The sequence below is a fragment of the Podarcis tiliguerta genome, assembly GCF_965153285.1.
Source record: "Podarcis tiliguerta genome assembly, chromosome: 3".
Lineage (NCBI taxonomy): Eukaryota > Metazoa > Chordata > Lepidosauria > Squamata > Lacertidae > Podarcis > Podarcis tiliguerta.
The window spans coordinates 25,027,684-25,044,045 of record NC_139536.1 but is presented as its reverse complement, the minus strand read 5'-3'; the positions used below and the strand labels follow the sequence as shown (position 1 = coordinate 25,044,045).

Sequence of the window (16,362 nt, the reverse complement as noted above, 5' to 3'; positions counted from 1 at the left end):
TATTGAGAACCTCAGGCTCTCTCTTTATTAGGATGTAATGCTATGTCATTTCAGATTAGAGCCTGGTAGAATTATGAGTCAGAATTTTTTTTAAAAACCACCTGTCTTATTAAGTTTAAATCAATAGATTTCTATGCCGCCTCTTAAATAAATTTCAGAGCTGTTTATGGAATTAAAATATAATAAAACATAGCAAGAAAAAAAAAAGGTATGAAATGGACCTTTAGGCTATAACATCTGGTTCCAATAATTGCCAAATATGTCTCTATGCTACCAAGATGAGATGCTGGCTGTAGTTTTTGCATTTTCTGCTGCTGCTTTTTATAGATTATGTTTTATGCTGTTGTTTCATTCTGTAAATCCATTTTTAAAAATGTTTTATTGTTTTAACAGTGATGTTGTTAGCTGTCTTTGACAATCTATTGGAATGGTGAGATATTCAGTTTTGAAACCTGTAACTTTGTAAATGATGAAATATTAAAACCCTTGTTGGGGAAAGAATTCCACAAAGAGGTACTAGCTCTTCAGTTGACAGGATTTTTTAATCCACTCTTGAGCTTACAAATCAAACACACACACAAAACGAACAAGGGAGATAGCCCCTGTCTTTAGGCTTACAATCTTGACAAGACACATCACAAGAGGAAAAGGGATTGGGAGAAATGAAGAACTAAGCAAACACATGTTCCATGTACAAGAACATGTGAGAATAAAAAAGGTTTGCCTGGTGCAAAGATAACCTTGCCAGACAAGGCCTTAAAAATAAATAAAATTATTGTTATTAAAATTTTTCTTAGTTTACAAAAGTATGTGCATTGTCTCTTTTTTCAAGTTGTTTTTTCTACAGATCAATTACATTTGTTGTGAGACATTAGTGTTGTATATAGTAGAAGGCTGGGGAAGAAAAGAGGGGGTTGGGATGGTAAAACTTATATTCTTTTACTCAGTGCATGCGTGAGATTTTATGTCAGAGTCACTTGGGTAGGTTCTCTTTCTATTTGTTTATTACATTTCCTTGGTAGTGAGAGGGATGGGGGAGCTGGGGTATGGTTGGTTGTCTTTAGTTGGTTGTAGTGAGATTTTCTTTTGCTTGTGTGTGTGTGGTGGCGGAGGAATTATTGGGTCAAGCTAGCCATATCGATTCATATGCTATTGGTGGGTTCTTGTTGTTGTCTTGTTGGGATAAAGGGGATAAAGGGGAGTATGTGATAAAGGGGAGTTATACCAAAGTGAAGGTGTACTCTTCTATTTGTCCCCATGTCAGTTTCAGTCTATTGATTAGCTTTTCTAGTAAGGCACATAGTTTGATACCAGTGGCCCATGTATATCCCCGGCAGGTCTTTCCAGTGGTCCTTCTGAGCTCCACAAATGGTGCTCTACAACTGAAAAAAGGTCCTTTCATCTGCCTCATCTCACAGTAGGAGAGTCAGTTGTATAGCCAAGGGTGTAAGGCTATCTGGGCAGGAGAAGCTACTTCTGCTTTGAAGCAAGTGAAAAGAAATTATATTTAGGCTTTTGTTAGTGGAGTTTCTTTCAGAAGGCAGGCATAAGGAGAGACGTTGAAAAAGTGGAAGCAAACCTTAGTGAAGTCAGATGGACACCAGGCAACAGAGGTGACCTCCTGCAAGTGGCCAATGAGCATCATGGGAGGAAGTTGGGGCTCAGATACCTATAGAAAGGAAGAATTTCAGAGAAAGTCAGAAAAGCGAAGACACCGGAACATCAAAACATCTAAGTATCAGAAGGACAAACATCAGTCTGGGATATTTTCCAGCCTGGTGCTCTCTGAATGTTTTGTACTACAACTCCCGTCAGCCGCAGCCAGCACAGCTGGGGTTGATGGGAGTTGTAGTACAAAACATGTGGAGGCTGCCAAGTTAGCAAACTCTGCTCTGTAATCCACCATTACCAAACAGTGCTGCCTTTCAAACAGTGCAAGTTTAAAAGGAAGTTGAGAAACCAGCGACATGCCGAGGAAATGTGTGTGTGCGTGCACACACATACAAAATGTTAAAAGCCATCCAAATTCTGCACCTAAAGAAGCTGTACAAATCATGCAAATTTGCAAGGCCTCACTTATTTTGCTCAGTTTGCACCAATTGTCTCACTTGTAGCGAGGGGAAAGAATGATGCAGGACACAACCTTCGCTTCCCAACCACTGGAAATGTAACTCAGCTGCCACATCAATTCCTGGCTTCAGAGATATCAGCAGCTGTTGGCTGCACACTTTCAAGCATATCTTATATAGTATCATAGAATTGTAGAGTTGGAAGGGGTCATGAGGGTCATCTAGTCCAACCCCGCCCTCCACAATGCAGGAATCTTTCATGCAATGTGGGGTTCGAACCCACAACCCTGGGATTAAGAGTCTCATGCTCTACCGACTGAGATATCTTGTCAGCCATAAATCCCATGAGCTTCTTTTAAAAATTATATATATTCCCCGCCCCACCCCACAACCTGTTCAGTGTTTTAAGTCACATGATTTTAAAACAAACAAATAAGGTTGTCAGAAGTCTAAATTCTGCACTCAGAACCACCATTCCTGCTTTTTCCTTCCCCATCTTCCCCTAGGACTGATATAGGGAAACCTGTGGCTTCCCGGATGTTGTTGGACTATGACTCCCTTATCCCCAACCTTTGGCCATTCTGGCAGAGGGGCTGGAGGGAGTTGGAGTCTGACAACATCTGGAGTGCCATAACGTCCACATCCTAGCTCTAGAATCACAGCACACACAAACCTTGCCACATACAGAACAGGCATCGTAAGCCCAGCTCATCAGCGGCGCTTACAAAATCTCCATTTCTTAACACCTTAGAGTTATATTTTGCAGACAGCCTTGGTATGAATGACGTCTTTCAAAAAAACACAAGCATTTTTAACCCAGGAAAAGTAATAGGGAATAAATTTAAGTGTGCAGGTACGGAAAGCTGGAAATCCATACATATGTTGGACACATCCTGTATTACATCAGCCTGGGTTGGGAAACCTGCGGTCCTCCAAATATTGCTGGACTCCCAACTCTTATCAGCTCCAACCAACATGAGAAATGCTCAGGGATGATGGGGGAGTTGGAGGCCAGCAATATTTGAAGGATCACAGCTTCTCTGACGCTGGCATAAAGCCAAAACCCTCTACCCTGTCAAGAACCTGCAAAATTAACAGCTATGTATTAGTCACTTCAAGAGCAATCTTTTCCATTCTCAAATAATGCAGAATATTTTGGAAAAGTATGGGGTGGCAACAAAGATTATGAGACAGGTGGCGTGGGGAGCAGGGGAGAGTAGAAAGAAGTACTGATTTTTTTCCAGTCACCCTTGCACAGCCTGCTGTAACTCCAAAAAGCTCAGAGCAGCTTACCTCTGGTTCCCTGGCAGGCTCATACCCAGAGAGCTTATGGGGACAGATCTGCTTAGCTTCAGCAGCGTAGCATGTGCCTTCAGACTATCCTCTGGCCCATGTAGGGCACAGCACAAAAATCCCCACCACCTCCCAAACACACACAACTTCAGCATTCCTGCTTTTCCCTTTGAGACTCCTTGGTTGATTTACCAGGACACTTTCAAATGCTTCTGCAAATCCACAAGGCAAAGTAATTTGCTCTGCTGAATTAGGCTGAAATCCTTTGGAAGCCCGATTCTGTGTTAGATTCCCTGTTGCAGTGTGCAGACAGAACGTCCATATAGGAAGCTATCTGTAAATCAGAATTCTTTTCTTGAAAGGTCAAGGCAACACCCTTCTGCTTCTCATACAGAAACAACCGGTTCTGTTTGACTGCGATGCATTCAGAAACCTCAGTAGGCCTTGTTGCTAGATTTGCTTGCTGTGAGTCAAAGGCGACTATGGGGTGTGGCCTTTATCCACTTTCAAGGGGGCTGAGTGCCACAGCCTACCCGGGGCCTCTTCACTTGCCTGGTCCACCTCTTAGCTATGCCATGGCCTTTTGACAGGACTAATGTCATGACCAGCAGCTCCTTGCACACTGTGTGGCAGAGGAGCTTGTGTGTGTGTGTGTGTGTGTGTGTGTGAGAGAGAGAGAGAGAGAGAGAGAAGGCTCAGATGGGAAAGGGCCAGAGGAGATGTTGAAGAGTATCAGAAAGCAAGATAAAAGGTTAGTGTGTTATTTATTATTATATAAATAAAAAAACTGGGGAAATAAAGGAAGGAGATAGGAAATAGGAAAGCTATTAAAAGGAGGAAGATGTGAACTTAAAGAGGCAAGGGAGTATGGATAAAAAGAAACCAGAAACTGGAGAGAGCTCAGTATGAAAGGAGAATGGGAGAAGTTAGAGGGATAAAAGGCATATATGGGTGTGAAGGGAAAAAATATAAAAGAATGTCTTCTCTGGCACAGCAAATACTGCCTAAAATGGGATACCTAAGTTGTACTTGGGTTGAGGAAAGTCAAGCTTTGGAACTCCTTGCCACACTGTGGTGTTCTAGCTATTTGCAAAGATGGTACTTTCCAGCTGGTTATGACGAACCCTGCCTCCATCCGCTGTCATTTTGTGACTGGCATGGACCCCTGATCACTGTTTTGCGACTGGTGGGACTCAGTAATTTCCAGCTGCCTCAACTGGTCCCTGGGGAGTGGACAGTTTGAGGACCCCTGTTCTACGGCTTCTTTCTGGAGAGACACTAAGAGGGACAGAGGCCCTGGGATCTCCACTTTCTGGACCTTGCATGCCCACCCCATCCTGAAAGTGCCTTAAGTGTAAAAAAAATATTTCAGTACAGTCCTCTATGCATAACTCCTCCTGGCTATCTGTACTGACCGAGGCAGAAAACCTCCTAGCCATGCCGCAGGTGAGGAAGCAATTGGGAGAAAATGCCACGCCACCTACTCTGACTCATTAGGCCGCTAATGAATAAGGAGTAACCTAAGCTAACCTCAAGCTGCAGCAGATTCTCAGATGCTCAATTCTATTTTTCAGCCGCTCTCCTTCCCAAAGCTGTGAGTCACCGTCAGCAATGTGATATTTGACGAGGATTTGCACTGATGACTAAGCGAACTTTATTAAATTCTTCACCATGTGGGTAAATGAAGCTTTGCAAGGATGTATGAAAAGCAAAAAAAGGACGCTCTACTTTTCCTGATCTAGTTCCTCTTTATTGTTCTGGCAGCTTGAAAAGCTATCCATAAAGTTCTTAAGTAGAATAGTGAGGATTGGGGTTAAGTCAGGTGGTGCATTTTAAAGGGGTTTTTGCCCCCTCTGAGTTTAGGTCAGCTTCTTGCCTATATATATTTAGAAAATGCCCTGTTCAAAACCCATCCTCTTTGCCAAAGGAGGCAACAACATGGAAACCAGAGCCCTTTTAAGGAGAACAGCTAAAGCTAAAGCTCTTGGTAGAGAGAGTATCTGTGTTTACATTTAGCCATTTCCCCCTTCCACAGTGTGTAGCAATATCTCACAATCCCTTATTAATGAGACCAGGCCGAAAAAAGACATACTTCTTGCTGGGTCTGGATTCAACATTCATAAGGAATAATAATAATAAAGCCCTAAGCAGCTGGTCCCAGTCCTAGGGATTGCATTGAGAGGTAACTGACACCTTTGAGCACATCCTTCCTTGCAAATGCTCATCTTTAGAGCAATAATCAATGCACGATGGAGCAATAAATGGATAAGCCCAGCTTTGGCTTAGCTCTACTATAGTTGGAAAACACTACCCACCCCCTGCCATAAAGCTTGTGAAATTGCAACTACCCAGACTTTCTGTGGCCCGTAAGTTCAAAACCTGTTTTATGATTTTGAATTCCCTGAATAGCCATTTTATTTGTTTTTAATATGCTTTTATACTCCTGTTTCATGCTGCACTTCTGTTTTGATGAAAATGGTTATTTTATGTTGCGCAGCGCCAAGAGATTTACAAAACTTTAAGCAGCTTATAAATGCTCTTAAACCAAATAAACAGACAATCCCAAATGTCAGCCTACAATTCAAGCCTGGCACGCTGGCAAGACGCTCCTGTACAGAACAGCCAATCTCTGCATGGAAACAAATCTGCACTAATGGCGGAGCCAATTCATGTGCAGAAACGGCAGAGTGGTGGAAGACCCCACAGCAAATACCCAGGCCCTGCAATAGACCTGGATAGGGAACATGCAGCCCTCCAGATCTGGACTGCAATTGCTGCCATCTCTGGCCACTAGCTGATGGGAGTTGGAATTCAACTTCTGGAGGGCCAAAGGTCCTTGTCCCTCGTCTAAGACATGACCAATGCTTTCACCTCCAATGGCTGCCTTCTCCCCTACCAGCTCCTGATAAGCACTCAGGCTTCTTAGAATTAATCACATTTGAAGCTGTGCTGCATGTGGGGTGCCTATAGTGGCCCATAAGGACAACAGATATTCCACAGCTTCCTCTTGCCCTAGTTTTCAGCCATAGCTTTCAGCCACAACAAGTTGTGTACACAACAAAAGAAACTACCAGGATACTTTTTGTGGAGTACTGCCTTGAGGTATCCCAAATGTTGAGGTAACAATAAATCTTGCTCTTTATTACTAATGCGCCTCCTTTCCTTACAGCATATTGATTACACTGCTTCCAGAGAAGGTTATGGCGATGAGGGAACTTTACCTCAGGACACTAGGTTGGAACTGGAAGCAATGATTTAACTCCAGTGTGCTCAATGAAGTGACAGATGTCTTAATAAATTTCCCTCCTATTGGACAATCAGGTTGTGGGACAAGGAGTTGGAAGGTTGGGCCAGGTAGCCATGTAATATAAGGAGGATGGCAGGAACGTCTCTTGAGAAGTTAAGCCCATGGGTTCAGCATGCAGTGCAGACAGAAAGTGAGGCAGGTTCACCCAGGGAGTGATGGTTATTATCTCCATGCAGTCTTACACCTGATAGGCCACAATGAAGAACGACTTGTTAGTGTCGCGAGTGGCTACTTTGCTTGGGTGAACCGGCCTCAACTACAAGACTTAGCTCAGAGAAATGCCCAATGGCTCAGTGGTAGAATACAAGTTTTGTGTGCGCAAGATGCCAGACCTAATTCCTAGACTGTTCAAGTAGGTTTGGGGGAAATCCCTACCCTAAAGAGCCACTGCCAGCCTGTGTTGACAGTACCCAGCAACATGGACCACCGTAAGACTTGTTGAGAGGTGGCCCCCTATGCTCCTTTGAAGGTGGAAGAGGTTATTGCTTTGCGCATAGACAACAGCTAATGAATAATGGTTTTTCAGTACCTAACAAGCAAGGCAATGTATAGTACATAACTTCACAAAACTGTATCTGCAAGATAATAATCTAAATAAACATATACTTGAGTTAATGTAAGGAGGAGGAACATAAGAGAAGGACAATTAAAGGACACCAGTTAAAATCTCAGTGGAACAGAGAAGGCTGGTAGATAACAGAGTATTTCAACTTTCAAAAAGGCTTTGACAGATGTCTCTCAACCAAAGGTTCCTAAGGAAACTGTGCAATCACGGGGTAAAAGGATAAATCCTCTTATGGGCCAGAAACTGGATAAAAAACAGGAAGCGGAGAACAGAAATAAATTGACAACTCTCAAAACGGAGGGATGCAAGAAGGGAGGGAGATTCCCAAGGATCTCTGTTCGAACTGCTGCTTTTTAACTTGCCAAGAGAGAGACAGACAGAAAAAGTATGAGACAAGAGATCTATTGTTTGGTCCAGCTAAGGATCTGGAATCAGGAGGCATATAAAGAGGGATTAAAGAAGACAGACAGGAGCAACAGAGCACACACATTTTTTTAAACAACAACAACAATGGAACTTTACAGTGAACTGAAGAGAAAGGGAGCCAGAGCAGAGAGAGAAGACAAGGAGAAAGGTGGTCACATTTATGAAAAGCTGCAGAGTCGGTCTCTTCCAACTCTGGACAGATTGTGTATTGAAAATACAGAAGATATACATGTTTCTGTTGTTGCTTTGCAGCAAAAGGCTTGGCTCTCTTTTGGGGGGAGGAGTCCTCTTGAGTTACCCGCCTTTCTGTAGTGCGCTTGATCTCTGCATATGGCACAGTGACTTGGAATGAAGTGGGGAAAGGGAGGCACTGGAAGGCAGAGGATCATTCTTTGGGGCAAGGGGGATATATAGCCTTCTGTTCTTTCCAATGCTATGATTTTGGCTTCTCTGCTCAAAATAAGAAAAGGAATCATGTAGATGTCAGTATGGCGTGATTCAATTTCATGCTTTGTTCCCCTCTCAGGATCTGACATGTTCCTGGTGTGGAACAGTGTGGTGGGAAGGAACTTGTATCCAATTTTTGGTAGCCGAGAGATGAATGAATCCGAGCACTAACATTCCAGAATTTAGGACAGAAGTTTTAAGAATCACACATGCAGAAAGACCGCCCATTACACAGTTTAAAAGTGCAACCACAGATTTGTACCTGCTGTGCCCAAAGTCAACCCAATTTGACAGGGGAAGAAGTGGTCACTCTAGATTCTTATTCTGGACAGGGACAGCCTAATTTATGTTGTCTATGCTGTGGTAATCTCTAGGTTAGATTACTGCAATGTGTTCTACATAGGGCTGTCTCTGAAGACTGTTCTGAAACTTCAGCTAGTGCAGAATTTGGTGGCCAGGTTGCTCACCAGGGCAAGATGGTTTGAGCATATAACACTGATCCAATGGCACTGGCTGCCAATTACCGTATTTTTTACACCATAACACTCACTTTTTTCCTCCTAGAAAGTAAGGGGAAATGTCTGTGCGTGTTATGGAGCGAATGCCTGCAGGTGGCGGGGGTGATCTGCTGCAGTCGTGAGCAGAGGATCCATGGTTCCCCTTCCTTCCCTCCTCCGTGGTTACAAAGCATGGATCCACATGGATCCTCAGGATTTTTGCATTGGGCTACTCCAAACTCACTGTCGGATCACATGCCTGTGGCCACAGCATGAACCACAAAAATCATATATCCACTATTTCGTTTAGAATATTTTTTTCCTAGTTTTCCTTCTCTAAAAACTACATGCGTGTTATGGTCTGGTGCGTGTTATAGAGCGAAAAATACGGTAGCTTTTGGGCCCAAGTGCTGGTGTTCACCTGTAAAGCCTTAAACAGCTGAAGACCGCAATACCTCAAGGACCACCTCTTTCCATATGAATCTACCTGGACCCTGAGATCATCATCCAAGGCCCTTCTTTGTGTGCCTACTCCATGAGAGGTGCAGAAGATAGCAACAAAAGAATAGGCCCTTTCTGCAGTGGCTTTCCACTTGTGGAATGCTCTACCCAGGGAGGTTTACCTGACGCCTTCATTATACACCTTTAGGCGCCTAGCAAAACTGTTCCTCTTTAAACAGAACGTTGACTGATTGACACACAGTGCCCTTTTAAATGTGTTGTGGGAGTGGGGTGGTGGTGGTTATTGGCTTGTTCTTATTTTTATTATGTGTTGTTGTTGTTGTTTTTTACTTTGCAATTTTACATTGTGAACTGCCCTGAGATCTATAGACAAAGGTCATTGAATTTTTAATAAATAACATTTAGCAAAAGGCATCTCTTACTGAGTTTGTTTTACACTGGATGGGGTGGACCAAAAAAAAAAAAAAAAAAAAAAAGCCTACATAAATAAGTGCCCTTGGGTGGAGAAATAATAATACAAAAGCCGTTTGCATTCCTCCTCACATCATCTCAGTGTGCCAGCTAAGCTTCTCAGCTGCTAGCCGGTGCTTGGGAATTTTGCTGAAAGCTCTGGCTCAGCCACCCTAATAATGCAGAGGCCTTAACTCCTGAATACTAAGCAGCTAGGAAGGTGAAAGGTGGAGCAAGAGGAGAGGAAGAAGAGAGACAAACCTGATGAAAGAGCTTGTGAAGTGGGTAAAGTGCTAGGGGAGGAGAGAGAGAAAAAATAATCAAAACAATTAAACCATTAGACTCTGTTAAATATGAAGCAAGAACCTTCAGCTTGTCATAGCTGGCTGAGTAAACAGGACTGAAAGGGATTTTTTAAAGGCCTATTAAAACCAGATTAAGATCAGCAACTTGAAATAAGCAGGAGCCAGGAGCCACGAAAGAAAGGAGAAGTAGGAAGTTAGCTGTTTTCTATCAGCGCTTGCATTTGGGCTTGACAGTTGTATACTCTTGGCACAGTAATGCTAGGAGCACCCCCCCCCCCAATGATCCTGTCTCTGCCTCCTCTCCGTGTTCACTGGATTTGGAAGAGACCAGCCGCAGGGGTTGGGGCTGCTTACCTTCCAGATGTAGGCATTCTGGTCACTTGAGCCGCTAATCAAGAACTGGTCATCTGGGCTGATGCTGGATTTGACATAGAAACTGGAATTTTGATGCCCACTGAAAATGGACCCTGAGATTCAACAAAGAAAACCAAACTTTCAGGATTAGTCAGTAGTTATAGACGCACAGACCAATAGTGCATCCATTTCCTGCCAGGTCACATACACTGAGGATTAGGGCCCCTTCCGCACTACACATTTAAAGCAGTATCATACCACTTTTAAACAGTCATGGCTTCCACAGAAGAATCCTATACTGCCGTTTGTTAAGGTTGCCAAGAGTTGTTAGGAGACGCCTATTCCCCTCCCAAAGCTACAGTTGGAAGAGTGGTTTAACAACCGGTTCTGCTTCCCAGGGAACTCTGGGGAATTGTAGCCCTGGATCTGAAGCTCTAGCCATCCCTGACTATTGGCAGTGCTGGCTGGGGCTGATCGGAGTTCAACATCTGGAGGGCACCAGGTTGGGGAGGCTGCTAGATCCTCTTGTCCGCTGAAGAAGCATCCCTTTGCAATAAAATATGAGAGGCCAAATAATACTCCCAGCAGTCCTTCGTCAACCCTTCGTCAACCTACTTTGCACCATTTAGCAAAATTTGAGCGGCCGACTTCAGAAGCGAAAGTATTAGAAGCTGGGCTTGTTGGGAAACAGCTGCGCTCAGTTAAGCAACAAGTGAAATGGTTGGGAAACTTGCTTCACTTGACACAAAGCCTACATGGAAGAAGAGCAAAGTGGAAGTTCAGCCCAAAGCTTTTCAGAAGTCATCTTCAAAAGGCTTTGGTTTCAGGCTGGGAGGGCCTTGGCTTACGGAGGGCAGGGGTGGACACACAATTAAGGGAAAGCTCACACAGTCAACAGAAGCACACTCTGCCCCAAGGAAACACTGCCAGTGCCTTATTAACATTTCAGGGCAAGGGCAAGCAACCACCACAATGCAGTTCCTAACTTTTACCCACAATGAATGCTGGTGGTAACTAAATGTTTGTGTATATATGCTGGATTCTGCCTGTAAGTTCAGGCGTCTCATCTTATGGTCTACACGCTGATCAAACAGGAATCATGCTGTAAAGTGAATGTGTGTCTGCATGGCAAAAGGTGGGCAAGTTTCGGACTTGTCAGATCCACTTTGTCTTTTACTAGCAAACTCCCCCCCCCCCCCACTTCTACCTTCTACCAAGTAGAAGAGCCAGGTGCAACAACAACAAAAGTTGCAAGAATTTTAAAAAGACTGCCTCTGAGCACATTCTCAGTTTAGGGACTTATTTCCAAAACTGAAACTTTCACACAAAAGTCCCCATTTTTAGGAGGCTTATTTAGGTGGAAAAGGTTGTTTCGTTATTGCTACTACTGCTGAGCAACCAGAAGTCAGAAACCTGGGCCTGTCTGCAGCTCATGACCCAGAGATTGACCATTAGATCCTGATCTGCCTTCTGCTCAACCCTGCTGTACAGCCCAGGAGGCTCTTACTGTAGTCTGGCAATCCAAAACTGACAAGGATTTCACCAGCAGCTTATGATAAAACAAAATTATTTTGGCAAGTGATTTATACCCTGCTTTTCAAAAGGTTCCTGGTTTGGCTTACGAAAAGATCGCAATAAAACAAATCTGACCCGCTCTTCCCTTCGCCCCAGTCAGTTACCCTATGTACTCCTTGCAGTGCAGTTTTGCTCTGCTTCTCGGTCTTCAAAGCCCCCAGTTATGGCAGCTTCCTTAAACCTCTTAGCATTCAGCACTTCTTGGATAGAGAAAGAAGCTCCAGCATCTGTCAGGGAAGCTACTGCTCCTCTCTCACTTCCTGCCTCTGGTATCCTATTTCTCAAGGAGGATATGCACCGGCTCAGTGACACGGGTCAGTGGGCTATTTTTAAGGGCTCCGTAACAGCTCACCTGATTGATTACGCCTTGGAACTACTGCCCCAAATAGCTGTGACTCTTGGCACATCAAGAACTGGAAGTGGCTGTCACTAATGGGGAGAGTTACGTGCAGATGCCAAGAGCTCTGGGTTGACTGTGAAGGGGGAAAGGGCGCATTCCTAGACTTAGCACAGAACGTTACCAAGGCCTCCCTCAGTCCTGAAAGAGAAGCTCATTGCGGCACCCTTCATATAGATGGCAATACCATAATCTGCAGCGATAAGTGACTTCAGAACAGTAAAGGCGGTAGGAGTTTCTTTGGCATGTGGATTTGACATATTGGGCTATTTGCTTCCTAACATTAAGGGAATACATACACTTGCTACCTTTGCAGTCTCCTTCCTTTAAGTACACCCAGCTGCCAGCAGCATCTATGTTTTTCTTATACTGCTACCTCCCACCCCAGTTCCCTGCCAAGAAATAAATAAAAAAAAAAAATCCAGGTGCCACTAGAACAATGTTATTACTACAGCCAGAAATGTATACATTTGCACAACTGCTTAATTAAAAAAAATCAAGTATTTGACTATAAATGCAGGGCTCGGGATAAGGTGCTTAAAATTGCCTTTGGCAAAGTCACCCAACACACCCCAAACAAGTTCATTGGACCTAGCCAATTTTTATTAAAATTGTACAAAATTAAATTACAGGATATAGTATGAGCTCAGATACTTGGAATGTAGACAGACGTCCATGAAAAGTTTGTCTCAGACCACATTTCCTCCAAAAGGGGATGGGTGGAGAAGAAAGTTTAAGTAATTATGTTCTATAAACTCTATAGTGAAGAGACTTTAATTAGAGGAAGTACAAAAGGGAAAGCGAGCAGCACCTGCTCTTTTCCAGGCTTTCAGTATTTGCTGCTCTCTGGTGGCCTAAGAACAGATTTTGAAGAGAAGCCACTGGCTAAAGTGGCAGAGTGGGGGAAAAGACAAGAACAACTTCTCTCCATTATAATAGGATATGTAACTGAACATAGTAACAATTCACAACTATATTTCATAGGTATTTATTTAATCACTTATAACCCATTACAAGCAGATCCTCTATGGATGTGTATAGGGTGCATTATAGTAATCAAGCAAATATTTAGATTTTATGAATACAGTGGCCCTACTTCTCGGTAAATGTAGGTGGAGATAACTGTGCAGCTTTGCCAACCTGGTGCCCCCAGATGTGTTAGACTTAAATTCCCATTAGCCCCAGTCAGCAAGGAGCAAGGCTCATTGAACACTGTAGAGGTTCTTTTACAGGAAATACACAAAGGATTTGATGATGTACACACACATGCCATATTTGCCTAAGCTTCATGAGCACCTAGGTTTAAGTGTGCGACATTAATCATTCTTACCTGGAGTGGTCTTTGTAGTCGACATACTGAACATGTATATATTGTCATCAGTGCAATTAGCGAATAGGCTGGTACCACTCGAGTCCAAAACAAGACTAGAATAACCTAGAAGTGAAAAAGCTCTATGTCAAATGTATGATAAACAAGTAACTGCTTCAAAGGGAATAAAAAGAAACTGCAGGAAAATGGTGCAGTGTGGAATGCTCCCACCCGGAGTCCCACCCAGCTAACTCTCTCTTTTCCATTCTAGGGTAATAGCAATACAGTGGTACCTCGGGTTAAGTACTTAATTCGTTCCGGAGATCGGTTCTTAACCTGAAACTGCTCTTAACCTGAAGCACCACTTTAGCTAATGGGGCCTCCCGCTGCTGCGCAATTTCTGTTCTCATCCTAAAGCAAAGTTCTTAAACCGAGGTACTGTTTCTGGGTTAGTGAAGTCTGTAACCTGAAGCATATGTAACCCGAGGTACCACTGTACTGCAAACTTCTATTCAGCAGGCTGATCATTACCAACCCACACAAGCCAGCCACCAGCAGTTCCTCCACCTTCCCTGGATTGAGTTCCAGTTGGTTAGCATTCATCCAGCCCTTCTAAACTGAATTATGTGTTAAAGGAATGGCGTTTGTTGATATCACCCTCTGTATTCCCAGATGACCCCACTCAGAGCCTTCATGTTGATGATGAAAAGCACGGGGCGGTGGCAGTATAGATGCTACGGGGCCAAGCAGCAGTCCCCAGACACCATCTACTGGAATCAGTCCTCCAGTAGGAACAGAACCACCAAAGTTCTGTGCCCTTAAACCCTAATCCATAAAGCCTATCCAGAAGGACACCATGGTCAATAGTACTGAAGGCAACTAGAAGATCCAGGAAAATTAGGACCGCACTCCCCACCCTTCTCCTGGAACAGTTCATCAAAGCTGAAGCCAGATGGACAGATCTACATAATGTGTCTCACCGTAAAATTACAAAGCAAAGGAAGGCCTGCTGTTTTGTTTTTAAGGGACTCTGGTTCCCTTCAGTTCTTCATCACAATGCTAAGACATACCAAGCTTACGAGTGCTGGTCCCAGGGTAGCTGAAAGATCTGGATGGCACTGGATCCTGTCGATACGTGGTGTAGTTCTTGCGCAGGTCCCATACCTTGATTACGCTAAAATTCAAGACACAGGCCCTCTCAGAACTCCACAGTTCTTTCTCATTTGTAACACACATACCAAGGGGAATGGAATGTTGCGGGAGGGTGTGAGATTGGAGGCGATGCCTTTTCCTTCGGAGCCCTGTGTCAAGATAAGGCATTCCACGCTCCATTGCCTCCACCTCCCCCAACAATGACTGCATGGGTTGCTTAAAAATGTGATCAGCTTATATGGGCACTCACAACTGAATAGGGCAATATGCTGATCCATAGTTTGCTGTATGTATGTATGTATGAATGTATGTATGTATGCATGCACCCATTCCAGGACAAGGGTAAGAATCAGCTCAACCGTATGCACGTAACCAAGAGCCACCACCTATTTCCTCCCCATCTCCTTTTATCTCATTAGGTAATTTTTTTCTTTCCTGGTAAAAAAATTAACTTGTGGTAAAATGCATCCCCGCAGGGAAATGAGGGAGTTTTTCCTGAGCGAACTCAAAATTGAGGACACATATAGCAAAGGAGCAGTGTTTATTCCAAATTGGCTTTCCATCTTTGCCCTTCACCTGTAAAATACAACTATATTTCTTACTTGTTTTTTGTTGTTTTAGTGCCAGCTTGATGGGCTTGACGTGGGACAGGAGCTAAGGAGGGTTTATTAAAGAATTGCCGCAATTGCTTCCTTACCCATCAACTGCCCCAGCTGAGATTAAGGTGTGTTCATCTTGAAGTAGCACCACTGTCACACTCTGCTGAAAATCCTAGGGAGAAGGAAGAAATTCTGTCTGAAACCCACAGAAAAGTTATGTGAGGTAGTTTCAGCCTTGATTTACCCTAAGCATTCCCTGTAAACAGCATCATTAAGCAGCTTCTCCCTGCTCCCCAATTGCTGCCCTAATATTAACAGAAGGTGGAAATCAAGGCGATGAAGTGGCATAGATGGAATATGAGTTCATGCCCTGAAGCCAGTGATATTCCTACTTATTAACTGCAAGGACTAAGTTTAAGATCGGCTGCAGAGAAGCAAGAGAAAAGGGAAGGAAGGGTATTACATCATCTCGGCTGAAAAACCAGCTGCCTTTGGCACTCCTCAATTGCCACTTAGCAGCAGCCATTCCATCAGGGTAGCTGAACTGTTCCAACCTAGCTGGTTGTTATAAGAACTGTAAGAACCTTATTGCCCCTCTGCATTCCTTTTTCCTTATGCATCGTATCATTTTGACTGCAAGCCACAGGGCAGTGACTGTATTACTACTTTTTGCTGGTAGCGTTTTCTGCTAAAGAGCAACGGAAAGGTAAGGTAAAAGCAGAATGGAAATTGATGTGTGGCAATGGACTGCAGCTCAGTGGTAGAGCATTTGCTTTAAATGCAGACTGTTCGCTCCCTGGAATCGCCAGTTACGAAGGACCGGATACCTGGTGATGTTAAAGACCCCTCTCCAACTGGAGATTCAGGAGAGCTGCTGCCAACTAGAGTTGGCAATGCCAGTCTGGGCAAACAAGTAGTCTGACCTGGCATAATGCATGTTCCTAGTAGGGGCCAAGCAAAAACATTCCTCTTCCCCCAGACCTCTGGCTGATTAAACAACCTTTTGAAACTGTGTCTGTGGGGTGTGTGTATTGTTTTGCTTGTTATTTCTGTTTTGATATTGTAAATCACCCTGCGATCCCCAGATGAAGGGTGGCAAAGAAATTTACTAAATAAATAAACAGCAAAGGGGAGAGCACTACAAATTCAAGATAT

General features: G+C 43.7%; 1 protein-coding gene across 1 annotated transcript in view; it reads right to left on the bottom strand.

Annotated features, from left to right (window-relative positions):
• Positions 1–16,362, bottom strand: part of DTL (denticleless E3 ubiquitin protein ligase homolog) — a gene marked incomplete at its 5' end in the record, with an annotated part of 33,187 nt that overhangs the window by 10,540 nt on the left and 6,285 nt on the right. Inside the window, 5 exon segments of the mRNA XM_083433031.1 lie at positions 1,580–1,669; positions 10,176–10,288; positions 13,478–13,582; positions 14,527–14,630; positions 15,306–15,379. Coding sequence (XP_083289157.1) covers positions 1,580–1,669; positions 10,176–10,288; positions 13,478–13,582; positions 14,527–14,630; positions 15,306–15,379 — 486 coding nt within the window.